Genomic DNA, 17,863 nt, shown 5'->3' with positions numbered 1-17,863 from the left:
ATACAGTACTCAAGGTGCAGCCTCAGCAGTGTCATGCACAAGGGGACAATCACTTCCCTAGTCCTGCTAGCCACTCTGTTTCTGATGCAGTCCAGGATGCCATTGGCACACTGCTGGCTTGTGTTCAGCCAGCAGTTGACCAGCACCCCCATATCCTTTTCTGTCAGGCAACTTTCCAAGTACTCTTCCCCCTCTCTGCATGGGGTTGTTATGACATTTGGCCTTTTTGAATACCATGCAGCTGGACTTGCCCCATCCATTTGGGCCATCCAGATCCCTCTGCAGGGCTTTCCTGCCTGCAGGCAGATCAATGCTCCCTCCTGGCTTGGCATTGTCCACAAACTTACTGAGGGTGCATTCGATCCCCTCAGCCAGATCACTGATAAAATTGTCAAACAAAACTGTCCCCAGTACTGAGTCCAGTGACTGGCAACCAACTGGATTGAACTCCATTCAGTGTGACTCTGAGCCTGGCCATCCAGACAGTTCTTCACCTAGCAAGCTGTACACCTGCCCAAGCCATGAGCAGCCAGTTTCTTCAGGAGAATACTGTGGGAAGCTGTCAAATGTTAGTAAAATCCTGCTAAACAACATCACAGCCTTTCCCTCATATATGAAGTGGGTCATCTGGTAGAAGGAGACTGGGTTAGTCAGGCAGGATCTGCCTGTCATAAACCTATGCTGGCTGCTTCTGATCACTCAGTTGTCCCATATGTGCCATGTGATGACGTTCAAGATGATCTGCTCCATAACCTTCTGTGGCACCAAGGACAGGATGACAGGTCTGTAATTCCTTGGATTCTCCTTCCTGCCCTTCTTGTAGATTGGAGTCACATTCCCTAACCTCTGGTCATCTGGGACCTCACTGGATAGGCAGAAATGCTAGTAAATTATTGAAACTGGCTTGGCAATCTGTCAGGTCTTTAAATTTTCTCATAATCTCAAACATCTTTATAGAAGAATCCTACACAGCTTTTAATTTACGGTTCCTTATGCCCTTGACATTTTCTCAACCAGAAGACCTCTAAATGTTCTCATCAGCTATGTTTGTTATCTTATACTTACATGATGCATTTCCTACATTACCTATAGAAGACACCGTGTGTGATTACATGTTTAGTCAACCAACTAGGTACTTGTTGCAAAAAAATCAGGATGGAAGCATTAGACAGAAGTTATAGCAATAGGTCACAACTTCACAATATGAAGAATGAACACACACAACAGTACAAAAGCCCAGATCTTGCTCTTTTGTCATGGTCTGATGTTTCAATGACTTTGCAGCAGATGTAACATTACCTTTGCTTTTGTTGTTTGCCAGACTTTCCGAGCTGTAGATACTAATGCTGAAGCCAGTCTACATATTTCTTCAGGGAAACCTCGTTGTTCACAGAAATAGCCTTCAGCAACTGTTCGAAATATTTTATCAATAGATGAACTGGAAGGCAGTGTGCAGTTGTAGATTGTGAAATGGCGTTTCAGGCGCTGTGGGATGTCATTCCGACCTCCCCCAGGGTGAATCATAGCAGCTACAAACTGGATGTCAACCACATTTGTAAATTCACCTGGCTTCTCCAAATTGTAGAAACCCTTCTGTTCCATCAGCTGCCTTACAATCTCATTGGTGATCTAGTATTCCCACCCCGAAAAAAGAAACAGAGCAGTTAAGTATTTCAGGATTCTCAACTTAATAATTAAATAAGTAAATAAATAAAAGAGGAAATATCTAGTATAACAAATCAATAGACAGAAGGAAAGACATTATCTGTCTCTCTTAATCTCAGATATTCTGCTGGGCACTTCAGTAATTTATAAGGCCATGCAAAATGGTACCAAGAGTCTTGATGCAGTGGATTGGCTGCATTTAAGTTCTGGGTGCTAAGTAGTTGTGGACATTCAAGGCATTCAAATGGGCTTCCATAATATCACTCTAAAGAAATTCAGGACTTTAAAGTTACACCCAGTCAGACTATATATTCAGACTGATGTAGGCACATAGGTGAGTGACAAAGAATGGTTAGTTTAGCACAAAGCACAGTCACACATCCACTTGTACAGAGGCAGTGACAGAACAGGATTACAGAGCTACACTAGAAGGAAGAATACGACTTTTCCTCAGCAGTAATTTTTTTAAACTTAAGTCAACCTTTCAGAGTACAGGTCTATAAAGTATTCATTTATGAATACCTCCAAGCAGCTCACTAGACTTGGATGTCAACTGTGGCATTAGATTTCACCTAATAATATCTGTACTTTAAAGCACAGAGTGGACAGAAGGAAAGAATCTCTGTTGGCTTCCTGGATTTGCACGCTTCCTTTCCCAGACTGGTTCTGAGTGCAGAGAGTTTGTAAATTCTGCGGGCTCTGCATGTAACCAAAACAAAAGACTTAGAATTTACAATGCTTGCACCAAATGGCTTGATGCTGGCCCTAATCTTTTGGCACTCGCAGCTTATCACTCACAATAAACCTGGTTTGGGCAAAGTGCTTTTAGTAGACATTCTTGATCCAGTCAATGTTACAAACATTTTTCCGAAACTTTGTCAATTTTGTAACCCACAGGTCAACACTTCCAACAGCAATAATGGTAAAACCACCAATTCCCAAATGTCAACATGTTCCTTTTACCTGATCACCCCATTCGTTAATCACAGGCATGTTGATGTCATCAATAAAGACAGTCATTTTCTTCCCCGCTGGAGGACCATAAGTGGTACCCATTCGTTTGTCTACGTAACTTTCTATGCTCCTTTGGAACATATTTGGCAGAGTTGCAGAAGAAAAGTTCAGACGCTTGTTCAAGTGAACATCAGGATCATACTTGCTCATGTAATCCTGTAAGATAAACCAATTTTAAGTAAAATGAACTGGAAACTCCAGACGAATTCAACTGACAGGAGACACAGATGTCCAGCTGCCATGCAAAAATCAGACATCTACAAAATCTTAGTCTTGCTAGTAACTTTAAAATGCCAAACAGCAGTTTATTTAAAGTAAATATACTGTCTCCCACATGAAATTCAAACTCTCAGTTAATGTTTTGTATAAAGTTTCTGAATATTAAAATTCATAAGCTTTTAACAGACTTACTAAGTGTTACAACAAGTAGACATATGACAACTCAGGATGCAAATAAACTTTCCGTTAGTAAATGCTGTGTTGTTTTTTTTTCTAAACTCAATCTATTAATGGTGATCTGTTACAGCAGTCTTCAAGGAACAAGTGAAAAAGAAATCCTTTTTCAAATTTACACTATTTCCGTACCTTACATCTAAAGCAATGCAAGGGAACAGTAGTGTAAAATGAAACCCAGCTACACCAAATTTACTGCTATTTATCTTTTCTTAATGAAGACAGGAGTCCTTGGGTTTTATGAATGCATACAATTCCCACTGCCATTGCTTATGCCCTAAAAAAACAGAGTTCCATTTTTCATATTTAATGTGCTTTTATACTGGAACAAAAAAGAAAAAGAAAAAAAAGTAACCCTTGAGTGACACCAAGACATACATATATAGCAAAGGAAATGTTTTGTTTAGCAAGAATCCTGGGACATAAAATAGTATTAAAAATTCCAGATTTCCAACATTATTTCTTTTAAAGGTTCCATTCTTCCACTGTGATGACAAAGTTTAATATAATTAAAGTTCTTATCTTTATAACAGAGCTGACTAGAAATGCTTAGTACATCAGAAAAATAAGCCCTTATCATTGTTGATTAAGCATCCAAGGTCAATGCACCACAACCATGAATACAAAACCACTTAAAACACACATTTGTGTTTTATTAATTACAGCATTTCAGAGTCTTTACATGGTAACGGTTAATATACACAGAACATAAATGAGAAGCATCTTTGAAAAAGAAGTTTATTTACTGAGATTATTTCAGTTAGTTTGCTATCAGATTCTAGATGCAATTTTCAACTCTATCACACCAGCCTCAAGTTAAAATCAGGTGTTTTTTTTTTTTTGGCAATGCAAGAATTAAAAATACAGAGAGTGCCTTAAAAAAAAAAGCTTTCCAGTTTAAGTTCTTTATTTTAATATATACTGATGCCTTACTCAACCCTTCAGATTACTACCTGAAGTGATCTACAATAAAACCTTTTCAGTTTTTCATGAAAGCAGATGCCTGTATCTGGAAATTTCTTCTCCACAAGGTATAGCAAAGTACAATTCTACAGAAGGTGACAGCAAAAAGTTGTAGAGGCAGATAACTTGCAGTCTTAACCTTAAACGAGGTCAAATATCCACTGGCACTTTTTGACACTATGCTCCCCTGTGTAAGGAACATACCCTCCTCCATAGAATAGACATGGGGTAAGCAACTCCCAAGAATCAGCTCCAATTATTTTTAGGGACAGGAATGGCAGCTGAAGGCTCGAGGTTGCCAGTATCTGGCCAAAATCCAGTATGTAGAATATCGAGACCACCATCCAGACCCCGCCTCTTCACTCTGCTAAAATAGTTCTCCAGCTGGTGCCAGGAACAGAAGCTGACATTACACCGGCATGCATGTTGGCATCAACAGCTGAACTGAAAAAGTCGTATTAATGGCTACTGGCATTGGTACAACTCACTTTATGTCAGGACTCAGAAAGCACATTCTTGGGGGGCACAAAATGGATCCAGATTTTAAGAAAGCCAAAGGTCACTTTAGGTCAGCGTTCTTCAAATATTTTCAATTTCCAGATCTCTACAGATCCTGCAGTAAGAGGTACAGATGCCTGCATGGTAAATTCAGCTGTCCTAACGGAAGATCAGCTTTATGTAGCTATCTTTCATTGATGAAAGAGTATACATATTCCCCTGAAAATCATAAAAACCACACTGAAAACCATTAAACTTAGACTTTTTAAAATAAGAGATGTCAGGTTTGTTATGAAATTTGTGTTTGCTCATCTTTTTGTTTATCGTCTCCTCTGTATCAAGTTATTAGTTTTCATATGTGTCACAAGATTAACTGGCACCATTTAGCAATATGGAAAATATGTTAATTTAGTATGTTAATTTAGTTTAGTTTATTATTTTACTTCACAGAAAGAACAATGTCTTTTTCAGTGAAGGAACTAAAAGAGCAGATAATAAGCACTAATTTTACCCTCTGAAATATTACCCAGAGTAAAGAAGGAAGTTCTTTATTTCTCTCCAGTTTGGCCTGTGAAGAATGTCTATGCAACAAGTGTGTACAAAAGATCCACTCACATGTGCTACCACTGAAAAAGCAGAAGGAAATTAAAAAATCCTCCAAGAATCAACATTACCTTATCAAAATCTCCAGTTTGACTTCTCCAAAAGAAGAGAAAGCAGATGAAAGAGCATTTAACACATAATCTTGCAACCACAGTTAGCAAAGTTTAAAAGAACTCTCTAACCCTCTAGACTAAAGTATAGGTACTTATGTTTTTTTGCTTGTAGGCCATGTAAGTATTGCCTAAAGGACTCAGTGAGAATGCTATTATGTAACAGAAAGACAAATCAAACTCTTTTACTTCCATTCAACCATTTGTGACTGCAATTATTTTTATTGCAGTGTTATCATACAAAAGATATTATTTGGTTTTCCATTCCACCTACCTTAATCATAACTGTTTTTGCTGTTCCCTGTTCCCCAATCAGCAAAACAGCTTTTCCTTGCTTCATGATGGTGTGCATTAGAAAGTCTGTTCGTACACTGTCTACGTTTGGAACTAGAATGGAAGTATATTCCAGTACTGAATCTTTAGGGTAAATATATTCAGGGACCTGTGTAAGAAAGGTATGGAAAAGTCTGAGGTTTTCTACATCACCTCACAGGCACTTTGCATCAAACACAAAAACAAATGCACTGTACATCAGCAAAACATTTCTTCCTGAAAGCCAAGCATCCATTTATAACCACATGGTACCTTGCTAAGCTTTTCTAAAAAGGTGTTAGACTAATGAGATATGTTCACTTCACTATTCTCCAACACATGAAGGTACATGAAGATAGCCGTTCCTTGCTGGGAGATCTTAAACACTAGGGTGACAGACAGCAGACAAAGCTAAGGTAACTCTTTTGTTTCACTTCCAAAGCCATTTCAAATGTATGTTCCCATTCTCTGAAAACAGGTATTTATGGAGAAAAAAAAGAAAAAGACAAAAAAAAAAAAACTTTCACAAAGGAAACTCTTTGAACATTTGGTAGGGCTGATCTTCTTAACTGAATTATGGAGGGCTTTAAACGATAAAATAATATGCATCTTCCCAAATACATCTATCTTTTATACTCATTGAGAAAGCTTAGCATGTCCCAACATACTAACCTTCTTTGACCAGTGCTCCCACTGGCCACATGAATTAATTACAAATTCAAACATGGTTTCTTCTCCACTCACAGCTGGAAGTTCCTTCACTGCAGAGTGCTTCCGTAGGAACAGCTCCATTTTCAGCCTGTCATCCAGTTCCAAAAGTGCTCCAACAGACCACATTACAGCAAAAATGAACAAGCGAGCAATATGTTCCTCATTGAGCTGTTTCTCATCTCGGTCTGACAATAAACCCTGCAAACAGATGCAACATGTGACTACTGCCTTGCTAGAACAACATCCCAGCACAAATAACAGAATAAAAGATAGAAAAAGTGATGTCTTATCTACCTGTAGAAGGTCAATAGCTTGTTTGATGTACATGCATTCTAAAACTGGCATTTTTGGTGTCACAGAGGAGAAAACAAAATTGATCATATCCTGAAAAGGAAAAACATCACTTAAGGAATCTGTTTCCTTGTTTCAGTGGTATGATTTATTCTTAGACATAAACAATTTCTTAATTTCAACTATGTTCTCAGCTCTCTTAACAATAAAATTTTACCCCATTTCTGGAATTACAACTACTCAGACAGACCACAGAATTTTGCTAACAATAATATATATTTTGTAAAAAGTTGATTTACCACAGTCAGCAGAATTATTTGTATAAGCTACATACAGCAATTTTATAAAGAGCAATTTGAAGGCTGCTTTTCAGCTACATCAAGGATCTGCCATTTGTGCTCTCCACTGGAGATTTTAATCTACCATTGCCATTTTTGTAGTGGGAAGATAAAAGCACTCAAACTGCTGTAATGATGCGTATATAATGCATGACCTCACCACTATAAATTTATATCTGATCTGTTCTGACTGAACCATAATGTACCTATCCTTCTTGAAACTAGCACTCTCAGTTTTATGTAGAGCCATGACAGGATCCAAAGGGAATTTTATAACTGATGTAAGCGTAACCCAGACTTTTCTCAGATTATTCCATAGAGGTTGCTACCATGTCTGCCTTTGTCAAGTATTCTGTAACATCTTTAGCAAAGTTGCAAATTGATGTAAAGTTCACTCTGAGATTTGCCGCACAGAACTATTCTGAAATACCAGTTACTATCTACATGCAAACAGTGTGGAAGATTCTGTTCTAAAGACCTTTAAAACTTGGACCTAAATCTCTCTGAGACTCAGCTTCTTCATCTGTAAAATAGGCTAGATATCTCAGAGGGTACTACAGATTGTTTAATAATTGGTTTGAGATGCTCAGAATAAAGATATTTCATAAGTCAAAGTATTCTGTTCTTTCAAGAGCTCAGTTTTCACCAGAAACAGTTTTACGCTACTTACAATTCCAATGAGGTTTGTGTAACTCTTGTTCTTTGAGCTTATGCATTAAAAAAAAAGCCTCAGGTACATATATGCTAATACTTCATTACCAATATTTTGAAAACAATACATGACAGACAGAAGGATGCAAGTTCTAAAGAGCAATTAGCATGAATTAGCTGCTTATTGGGGTATTTTGTTTGGATGGGGTACTAGAAAAATTAGTTGGGCCATGGCCAATAAGCAAAAACTGTGACGAATTTGGATCAGGAACTGCAAAATGAAATATCTGAAAATGGTATTTTCACCAATACTCCCACCATTACTGTGGAACTCACTGGTCTGTAGAATGCTCTTTAGAGCAAGAAGTAGGAAACGTACTCTAAAGGGTTAGACAAGCACAAGCACAATTAAATTATGCCAAGTTATTAATATTTGTAACAGTCATTTAAGCATCAGCATTTAAATATTAAAGCTAGGCAACTCTTTGGATTATATTTTCAACTCTATGCTCCAGAGGTAATGGCAGCCTTCACCCAAATGAAATTAGAGTGAGATCTGATATGGGAAAATTTGTCACATCTGTCTACTCTGCTGTTTTTAGGACATCTCTGAAGTGTCCAGAATAGGTCACTAAAGGACCCAGAACATCAGATTGAAAAAAAAAAAAAAAGTGTGATCTAATTAAAAAATTACATTTTTGGGGGTTTTGTTTTTTGTTTGTTTGTTTCCATTTGAAAAGTACACAGGTGTGTTGACACTCATGTTCCTAACATAACATACGACACTTATTTGAGCTTCACACTTTGCAGGCAAACTAAATAACACCACTCAGGTAATTATTTTAATTCAATTCTTTGAAAATGTCTTGGATAATTATTCCCATCAGCTGAGCAGTTTTATTGCTTACAGGTAGCATCACCAATCACAGATTAAAAAAAAAAAAAAAAAAAAAAAAAAAAAAAAAAAGGCAGTATAGCTTTTAAATATAAAAGAGTAGAGACTTTGGAAGGGGATGGAAGTTTACTTAAAATCACCCTATGATTTTAATGAATGATTGAAATCATTCCCAAGCACGAAATGTTACTGAGAAGAAAGAACTGAGAAAGGGAGGGTAAAAGTCCAACCCTGCAATAACCATTTAAAAAAAAATCCCATGAAAACAGAAAGAACTCAAAGATAAACCTGACTTAAAGTAAGGTTTGGGGTTTTCTTCTGTTTTGTTATATGTGTTGTGTGTTTTTTTTTTAATTTATCCCTGTCTTTTGGACTGTCTCCCGTCTTTTATATAAAAACTGATGACTTGTAAGAGTATTTACACTGCACATGAAAAGAATAAATAAATTATTTCCACTGAGTCATAAGTATTATTCTCTGCCACTTTCTTCTACTTTATTGCTACTTGCTGTGCCTTCATTAATGATGATTTTGATTATATATATGCTTTCAGTGACAAATGCTATTTTTATTACCATAAATAATCAATGTTTCTTTTAAGCAAGTTGGAATTACTGTAGCAAGTGTCTTCTGTTTTAGTTCAATTTTGATTGCCTTCAGAAGACCCCTTTAGGCATATTTAAAGTCTAATTTTCCTTAGTTACTGTATTTCCATCTATAACCTAAGCTTCATTTTCTTCTAAAATATCAGATATTTGGAAGCTGCTCATATCTGTGCTTTTCTTAATACCAGCATTAAATTCACCAAGTCCTGTATTTGGGCTTTGACTACCATTGCTGACGCATCTTATTTCACAATTTTCGTTTTAGAATTTACTTATCCTTTTTTTTTATTTTATGTGGGGGGAAACAATAACTGTAAAAAGAGCCATCTCAATACAAAAGTGGCATTACCCTCTTCTGTAAAATCAGTTATCACTTCTGTTATTTGAGCAGCAAAGATAGCTCATTAGAAGTGAAAGAAAGCTGACAGCATGACAGCTTTCATTTACATTTCGATAGTTCCAAATGCAGCCTTCAGCACAGAACTAACTTCATATTTCACTGTATTTTCATCTCTCAATCTAATAAAATACATATTTTCCTGGACTTTATTGCTATTGCTTCAGGCTTGGGTATTTTAAAAGTTGTTATTATGTTTTCAGAGCAAGTTATAACAAAAAAAAACATGAATAGAATTGTGGCAAAGAAGCAGTAAATTGACCCACATACACATTACTTTGGAAGCGTATTTTAAAATTCATTATCAGAATTGATTCTCTTGCTGCTGCAGTAAATACTATGTCATATCATTATGTTATTGAGGTAGAACAAAATAAATAGCTTGTTAAACATTGGTTTTAAAGTAAATGGGCGCTAAAATGAAACATATCTGTAAGAAGACATTTGTCAACATTCTAGGCATTCCAAAGTTATATTAATCATGGCTTTTTTCATATTGTAGAATAATAAACTTTCTGAAAATGTCGCTCAAAGTTCATTACAAACTGCATTTATAAAATCCAACAAAGACAAAAAATATTACAGGAGAAGTCCAAGATATATCCAACACAAATTACACAGGAATATCAGAGAAGACAGTGAATGGGAATGGAACGTATAGAAACAAGCTGTATTTGTTCCAGAGATGTTAAGTGAGGAAATCAAAAGAGGATTACAAAGCTGAAAGAATAAAAAGCAGTAATTATTTCCATAAAAATCTCCAAAGAAAAAATAAGAATATCAACATAATTGGAAAAAAATATATATGCTACTGAAATTTATGCTTTTTGAGTACCACTGTTCATAACATTAATGAAAACTTTTTGAAGATTCATTATGCTAAGGCCAAATGGAGGGAAAGAAAGTTCTGAATTCTCCCTGTGGATCTACTCATTCAACATAATTCAGTAAGAAAATGTATCAGAGAGACGCCATCTCAAAAATCTCCTTTGGAAGAGATGCAAGTGCTACCGTAGTAGTCCTCCTGATTTTATGTTGAGCTTCTAATTTTATAGTGATCACTTGTATTGAACTTCAAAACACCATGCAGCATGGAACTGGCCTCAATTTATTTGAATTACAGAATATTTTTAAAAAATAAATAGTGGACCAAATGCATTCCTGTTACAACTGAAATTAAGAAAGATTCTACCAGAGTGAATGCAGCTTAATTTCCTTCTGAATTTACTTTATTACATTTAAAACAAACAAGGAAGTTTATTCACTCCCTTTATGTATCCTAACAAGAATTAAAATTGCAGTAACAATTACATCCGTAGAGAATATTTCTGTTTTGACAACCTGCACTATAAAATAATCACGGATATAACAATTCACCACCAACTATCCTATGCAGACCAAACTAAGCATCCAAGTTATTCATCTGATACAGTTTCACTCATTCATCAATTTTAGAGATCCTTTCCTCTCTCTCTTTTGGTTTCTTTTTTTTAAATCCCTCATTCCTATTTTATTATGCAAGCAAACACAAGTAAATAATTGAAACAACATTTAGGGAGAAACAACATTTCATTAAATAGAGAGTAAGGAATGTTTGTTTTTTTTGTTTTTTTTTTCCTAAAATGACTAAATTAAGTACCTGAAATACAGTATTAAAGCAATTCCAAAGAACATCAGAGTATGTAGCAGGCAATGTTTGCAGCCAAGCTGTTAAAATAGGCTTCCAATCTAACACTGAAGAACTCATGAAGACCATCCCATTGCGAGAAACTGTTGCAGGAGAAGCATTGTCAATGTTGTGAGGTTCAAAAATAATTTTGCAACTGGGGGACATTGGAATACGATCTCCATTGGCCAAAGTCAGGGTCTTATTATCGTCCAGAACGGAGTTCAGATTTTCAATCCATATTGCATCAACAGGCCCATCTAAAACGATCCAAATATGCTCACCCTAAAAAAAAAAAAAAAGGAACACAAGCAATTTTTTGTATATTGACAAAACAAACAAACAAACAATTTAATGTCCGATTAAGTCTCAGAATCTTGGATGTAAATACTGAATCATAATTTGGTGCTGATTGGCATGGCAGGAGCTGCAGTTCTTTGTAATTTCCTCAGTGATTTTAGCCTTTCTTTTTTTTTAATCTTGTGCCACACCGAAAAAGAATATTAAGGAATAGTGACAAAAGATAGTTTGGACTGTTCTAAGCATAAAGCTCTCCCTTTCTTCTACAAAAACTATATCAGGCAACCCATCACCCATCAAAGTGGATGAAACACTTCCTTTTAAAGAAAGTCACAGACTTTAAAGCAAGTACACAGTCCTTGTGGGATGTTACTGAAGTACCTCACAAAAGGTTTCCTATTTTCTAAATGAGAACTGAATGAACATGAAACTTCAGAAGATTTGAGTGCAGCTATTACTCAGTGAAAAATCACCTGAAGGTTTGATAAGCAAATTGGGAAATATCTATATTGATTTCTTACCAGAGCCTCTTCCATCCTCATATTAGTGAAATAGAGTGGCAATGACATAAAACCAGACAGAAGATTACCTTTTCTGTCCTCTTGTCAAAACATAAAGAGGCCTTGTTTTTGCATTTGAACAGTAGGGCTACCTGCTTACAGAAGGAAGCAAAAGTCTTTTCCAATTTATTTCTGGAACCCCTAGTGTTTGGGAAGCCTTGTGCTCTCAGGCATATACACATCATTTTGGCTTTTGGGTACAGACAGCTATTCAGACCGAGTGCAAAACTAACACTGCATTTTCCCAATTGATTTTATAACTATACTCTTTCACATAAACGACAGATAATGAGACCTTATAGAAAGAGTATTAAATGCCCTTATTAACTATCATGATAGAGTATCCATTACCTTCTTTGCTTTTAAAGTTTTTCTCCATAATGTAGAGAAAATGCCATCTGTCCAGTCATTTGTAGCAACATCAAGGGTACCAAACATCTGGGAAGCTGTGATTGCCTTTGGGTTCATTCTCATCTCTTTATGAGGTGCACCACAATCTGTCATTGCTTTCATCAAAATATTAATGCATTTTGTCTTTCCTGCACCAGTTGGACCTAGAGTCATCATACCTTAAAACAATAAAAACATGGTTTAAAATGAAATCTCATGCTACCCTTTAATGACCCTTTGCATCAGTGATCCCCCTTTTTTTAAATCAAAAGCCAATACAAAAAAGATGTTTCTCACTCCACTTACTCTGTGTTGGCTGAAATTGAATTTAAATATTATTAAAATGCCTCTAAAAATGCCTGCCCTATTATGGCAGGCAAGCCTATATGGGTCTGTATCCTCCCTCAGGCAGTTCTGTTTCTTTTTCTAATTGGAAAACACAACTGACTTTTGATGTTCACATACAGTGACATTGACACGACTGGTGGTAAACAAAAACAGTAATTTCTAAATGTGTTTAATGAGAAAGAGTTCCCTATGATACACAAAACTAAGCATATCTTTCTGAAGCAAATAAAACAAAAATACGCACCTGCATCCATCTGTGCTGACATTTTAATACAATTTTTTACATAAAAAAGTCAGCAGTAACTACACTTCTAATTTCATCAGTGTTTACACATATTGCCTGAGGAAAATAAGTCAGATCTTTAACAACAAATTGAGCCTACAGTTGACACTCTTTAGTTGTATTTTCTAAATAAACTATTCAAGAGGCCCAGTGTCTGTACAAAAGTAGATGGAACTTTCAAAGTCACGGTTGGGAGTTAGATAACTCCTGCTAACCCTAGTGGCAACTGGACAACACAATCCTTATTTGGGTTTGGAAATGAGTTCAGCAGAATGATGGAAGAAATGCTCAAAACCCAATTTATAAACCTAATCTGATACAATGCAGACTGCCTAGTGTTTTCTCTAAAGTGAGCTGAATGTTAATTTAGTTAAATTTCCTTTATATTTTCTCCTTCACAGACTAAAAAATCCTAGGTTGTTAGAGTCTTGGGAAGAGGAGGAGAGCATTTCAAAGACAGGGCTTTTTTTTTTTTTTAATTCAACTATGAATTGTAAACGTGCTTGTACTACAGTTTTTGGTATCCTTACTAGGACAGAATAAACCTTACTCATCAGCCTTTTATGGACAACAAAAATGTATTCTAATGGAGGCATATAATGCTTGAGATTAGAAGGGATCTGTGGAGGCCATCTTGTCCAACCCCCCTGCTCAAGAAGGTTGGAGCATTTCTCCTTGGTTGAAATGGCCAGATCTGAACACAAACAACACTTTGAACTATAGTGCATGCTTGATATGATCTATTAAATTAAAGATTTGGGAAATTATTTTTGTAATTTTCTCAGCATCACAATTTCAGAATAACATTAGCCATAAGCTTCATGATTGAACTCTGAGGGCAACAGTAGTTTTCAGAATACCGAACAAATTCGGCTGTCTCTGAATTGGGACATATACTCTACATTTTAACTTACTCTATAGAAATTTCAGTCATTCTGAAGGCCACACTCATATTACCCATAAAAATGTAATACAACAAAGCTAAAATTTCACTATGTGTGCGTTGCACAGAGAAAAAGAGTCTAACAGTTTCCCATCAAGATATCCACATAAGCTTTAAAAATGACATCTGTTCAATTTCAAAAGACATTTTTTTGTGAAAATAATCTGCACTCTGTAGCGGATAATATAAAAAAAAAAAAAAACTTTATTGCTTTTATGCAGTCTCAAAACCTCATCTTGCATGCTAACCATGTCGGACTCGTTGAGTTTCATACAGCTGAATGAGTTTAAGAATCCACGGTGGATGATGAATAAGCCCTGCTTTCTCTGTCTGTTTCTGAATGGCTGACTGTAGTTCAGGATACCCAGCTTTATCCAGAGTAATTCCAGGGAATAGGTCATTAATGAGACTCATAAATAAAGGTTCATCTTCATCCACCTGTCCGGGATAAAGTAGAGAGGAAATACATTATTTATTCATTGAAATTATTATTACAGCTGTAAACAATCTTTAAGAATATGCCATTTAAAGGATGGCAGTATAAAACTGTATCTTTTCCAAAGCAAATATTATGAGTCAGTTTTATTAAGTGAATTTCATACTTTGCAATCACAAGTAGCAATTTCTAAATTAAATACTTAAAGCTTATAAAAATGTTAACTTTATAATAGAGTTTTTATCAATATAAACTCACACATTTTTCCATTTGTTACACAAGTCAGCAAGATTTATTCAAATTGTACTCTCCCTTGGATTTTTTTATGATCTTTTTCCTTCTGTAAATCACTGAAGCATGCCTATAGGTTTGAATGCATGTACCAATGTGCTGAATAGATTAACATCAGAAGCAGCGTAATTGGTTCCATCACAAAACTGGCTGCTAGTGTAAATACATGGATTCTAGATATGCTATAACCTTTCAATTACAGCAATAGAAAGACAGACAAATACTTTAAATAGTAATAGCAAAAAAGATTACTCTATACAAGTAGGTGTTAGCTGCTACCAGTTACCTCACTCATTGCAATTCTTATGATGTTCTAAAAGGCAACAGACTCCAAAGAAATGTATAAAATGAAATTCTGGATTAAGAAGGATATTCAACGACACTATTAAAAGCTAACACAATGTATTCTTCCTTTCTCTCCTTAGATGGGGCAGAAAGAAGAAAAAATAAAACGTAACTAGAGGACCAGGTTATGTCCTCTAAGATCTAATGGTGTTTCTCACTTTTTTTTTTTTTTTCTCACTTAATGCTACTGAGATATTTTAATTTCTTTCAGAAATAAATAGAGCTTTCACCATAACCATATTCTGATAAAAATTTAAAACTGCAGTAAAAAAAATGCAAAGGGATGTATCCAACTGCTGAAGAAAAAGAGCTTTTCAAAGTGCATAATAAATACGCTTTACAAATGCAAATAAAGTACTCTTTTGGGAAAGTTACCACTGTTACAATACCAATTTGGAGAGGTTCATGTCCCGCAGAACTCTCATCACAACGGTTTTCTCTGGTTCTTTGGGATTAGATCTTTTCACTGCTCCGAGTGTTCTTAAAACTGACAGGATATTTCTTAGTCCAAAGTCATAGTGAACCTCAAAATAATAAATAAGCACAATTGGTACCACAACAATTTAAGGCTTTAAAATCAAGAAAGGGCTGATGACTATGATAACTAAAGAAATGACTAGGCTATTGAACTTTTAAGTATACATGTAAGGAATTTCACAGCTCTTTATCATTTCAACTGGAGCTCCAGTTCTGTTGCTATCATATCCTGAAAATATTTCCTAGTGTTGCAACTCCATGACTGCCATGTCATCCTTTTGGTGGTAGACTGTCACTTTTACAAGTCATCTGTAACAAAGCTGCTGCTTCTATTGTTTTCATAAATTCATAATATGCCAGATGCACAAACAACAAAGCACACACCTTCAGATTACCCTCTGTTACCTGATCACTGTTACTATCTTCATATATGGTACAAGGATTGATAACTAACATCTCTTGCTGATGTAAAAAGAACATACTGCAATTATACAAGTACAATATTTTATACGTAAGCCCATCTTATCCTGTACATAATAGCATTCTTTTCTGTGGATGGTTTCATAACAATTAAGGTATCTTCTTCTCAAATAAAGTATCTTCTGATCTACATGCAATCATTCGTAATGGTAGATTCACAACTCCTATCACTGATAGACTGGAACAATACATTGAGCACTGCTCACAGTTTTCAGCACTAAGTAGCTTATTGATTAGGTTTCCAGGTGATACTGAGTTGGTAAACTAGACCATGACTACAGTTCAACATGACCAAGAGAAATTCAATAAATTATCTGGGCTGGGCAGCCAAACTCCACCTCAGCTGCTCTCTCATTCTGCCTCCTCAAAGGGAAAGGGCGATAAAATATAATGAAGAAGGCTTAGGGGTTGAGATAAGGACATGAGATCACTCATGTACTACTGTCATGTGCAAAATAAATAAATAAATAAATAAAAACTCAGCACAGGGAGATTAGTTTATTGCCTATCACTAACAGACTAGAGCAATGAGAACTGAAAGCAAACTAAAAGTACCTTCCCCCTCATCCACCCTTCTCTACGTCCTCCCCCCAAACAGCTCAAGGGAACAGGGAATGGGGGCTGTGGCCAGTCCCTGACACTTCGTCTCTGCTGCTCCTTCTCGGTCCCTCCCTGCCCCTGCTCCCCGTGGGGTCCCTCCCACGGGATGCCGTCCTTCCCCAGCTGATCCCACACGGGCTGCCCACAGGCAGCAGCTCCTCAAGCACTGCTCCCACACGGCTCCGTCCCACGGGGTCCATGGTTGGGCGGCAGCTCCCCCCAGACCCCCTGCTCCTGCGGGGGCTCCTCTCCACGGGCTGCAGCTGTGGCCCGGGGCCTGCTCCTGCGGGGGCTCTCCATGGGCCGCAGCCTCCTCCAGGCCACATCCACCTGCTCCACCGGGGGCTCCTCCACCCACGGGGGGGCTGCAGCGTGGAGATCTGCTCCATGGGGGACCCATGGGCTGCAGGGGGACAGCCTGCTCCACCGGGGGCCTCTCCCTGCACAGCCTGCAGGGGAACTGCTGCTGCCTGCCAGCAGCACCTCCTGCCCTCCTGCTGCACTCACCTGGGGGGCTGCAGGGCTGCTTCTCACTCCTCTCTCCCAGCTGCTGTTGCACAGCAGTTTTTTCCCTTCCTTCAATCTGCTCTCCCAGAGGCCCAAACAGCCTCATTCCCTGGCTCATCTGTGGCCAGCAGCAGGTCCCTTTTGGAGCCAGCTGGAGCTGGCTCTGATCTGACATGGGGCAGCTGCTGGACTCCACTCACAGAGGCCACCCCTGCAGCTCCTCTGCCACTAAAAGCTTGCCATGTAAACCTAATGCATTAGGATGAATTTAAATAAAGAGAAGATTACTACACAGATGAAAAATACCCAACTGCAAACATATAAAAGAGGAGCAACTCTTCCTTATTGAGATGAAAAATGAGTCAGGTGCAGAAAGCTTTTGACAAAAGTATCTGTCACTGGACTAAAACACCAAGCTCACCAATGACATAAATCTACCACTATAGAAGACAATAAAAATGCAAGTGACTTTTTTAGGACAGTTGAAAAGGCCTTTATATTGTGGTTGGCACTTTAATACTGTGCCAAAGCTTGGATTCCACACTGGAAGATGAACCCTACTGAAGAGAATCTAGAAAACAAAGATATCAGCTAACTAGAAAACATACTATAACAGGAAGAAGTAAAACAAAGTTGGTTTTAGAAGTAGAAAGGGTAAATATGGAGGATAAGTAACAATAAGTCTTTGACATGCAAAAAAAATCCTGCAAAGAGGAAGGCAGAAGGAATAG

The 17,863-nt window shown here is 37.1% G+C and overlaps 1 protein-coding gene across 1 annotated transcript in view; it reads right to left on the bottom strand.

Moving 5' to 3' along the window:
- Nucleotides 1–17,863, bottom strand: part of LOC101801689 (dynein axonemal heavy chain 5) — a 148,261-nt gene that overhangs the window by 69,422 nt on the left and 60,976 nt on the right. The window contains 9 exon segments of the mRNA XM_072034862.1: nucleotides 1,300–1,629; nucleotides 2,629–2,835; nucleotides 5,581–5,748; nucleotides 6,291–6,527; nucleotides 6,624–6,713; nucleotides 11,146–11,457; nucleotides 12,384–12,601; nucleotides 14,245–14,434; nucleotides 15,458–15,592. Of these exon segments, the coding sequence (XP_071890963.1) occupies nucleotides 1,300–1,629; nucleotides 2,629–2,835; nucleotides 5,581–5,748; nucleotides 6,291–6,527; nucleotides 6,624–6,713; nucleotides 11,146–11,457; nucleotides 12,384–12,601; nucleotides 14,245–14,434; nucleotides 15,458–15,592 (1,887 nt within the window).

The sequence above is a fragment of the Anas platyrhynchos genome, chromosome 2, assembly GCF_047663525.1.
Source record: "Anas platyrhynchos isolate ZD024472 breed Pekin duck chromosome 2, IASCAAS_PekinDuck_T2T, whole genome shotgun sequence".
In the NCBI taxonomy this organism is placed as follows: domain Eukaryota; kingdom Metazoa; phylum Chordata; class Aves; order Anseriformes; family Anatidae; genus Anas; species Anas platyrhynchos.
Note: the sequence above shows the minus strand (reverse complement) of the source record. Positions and strands in the feature narration are given on the sequence as shown.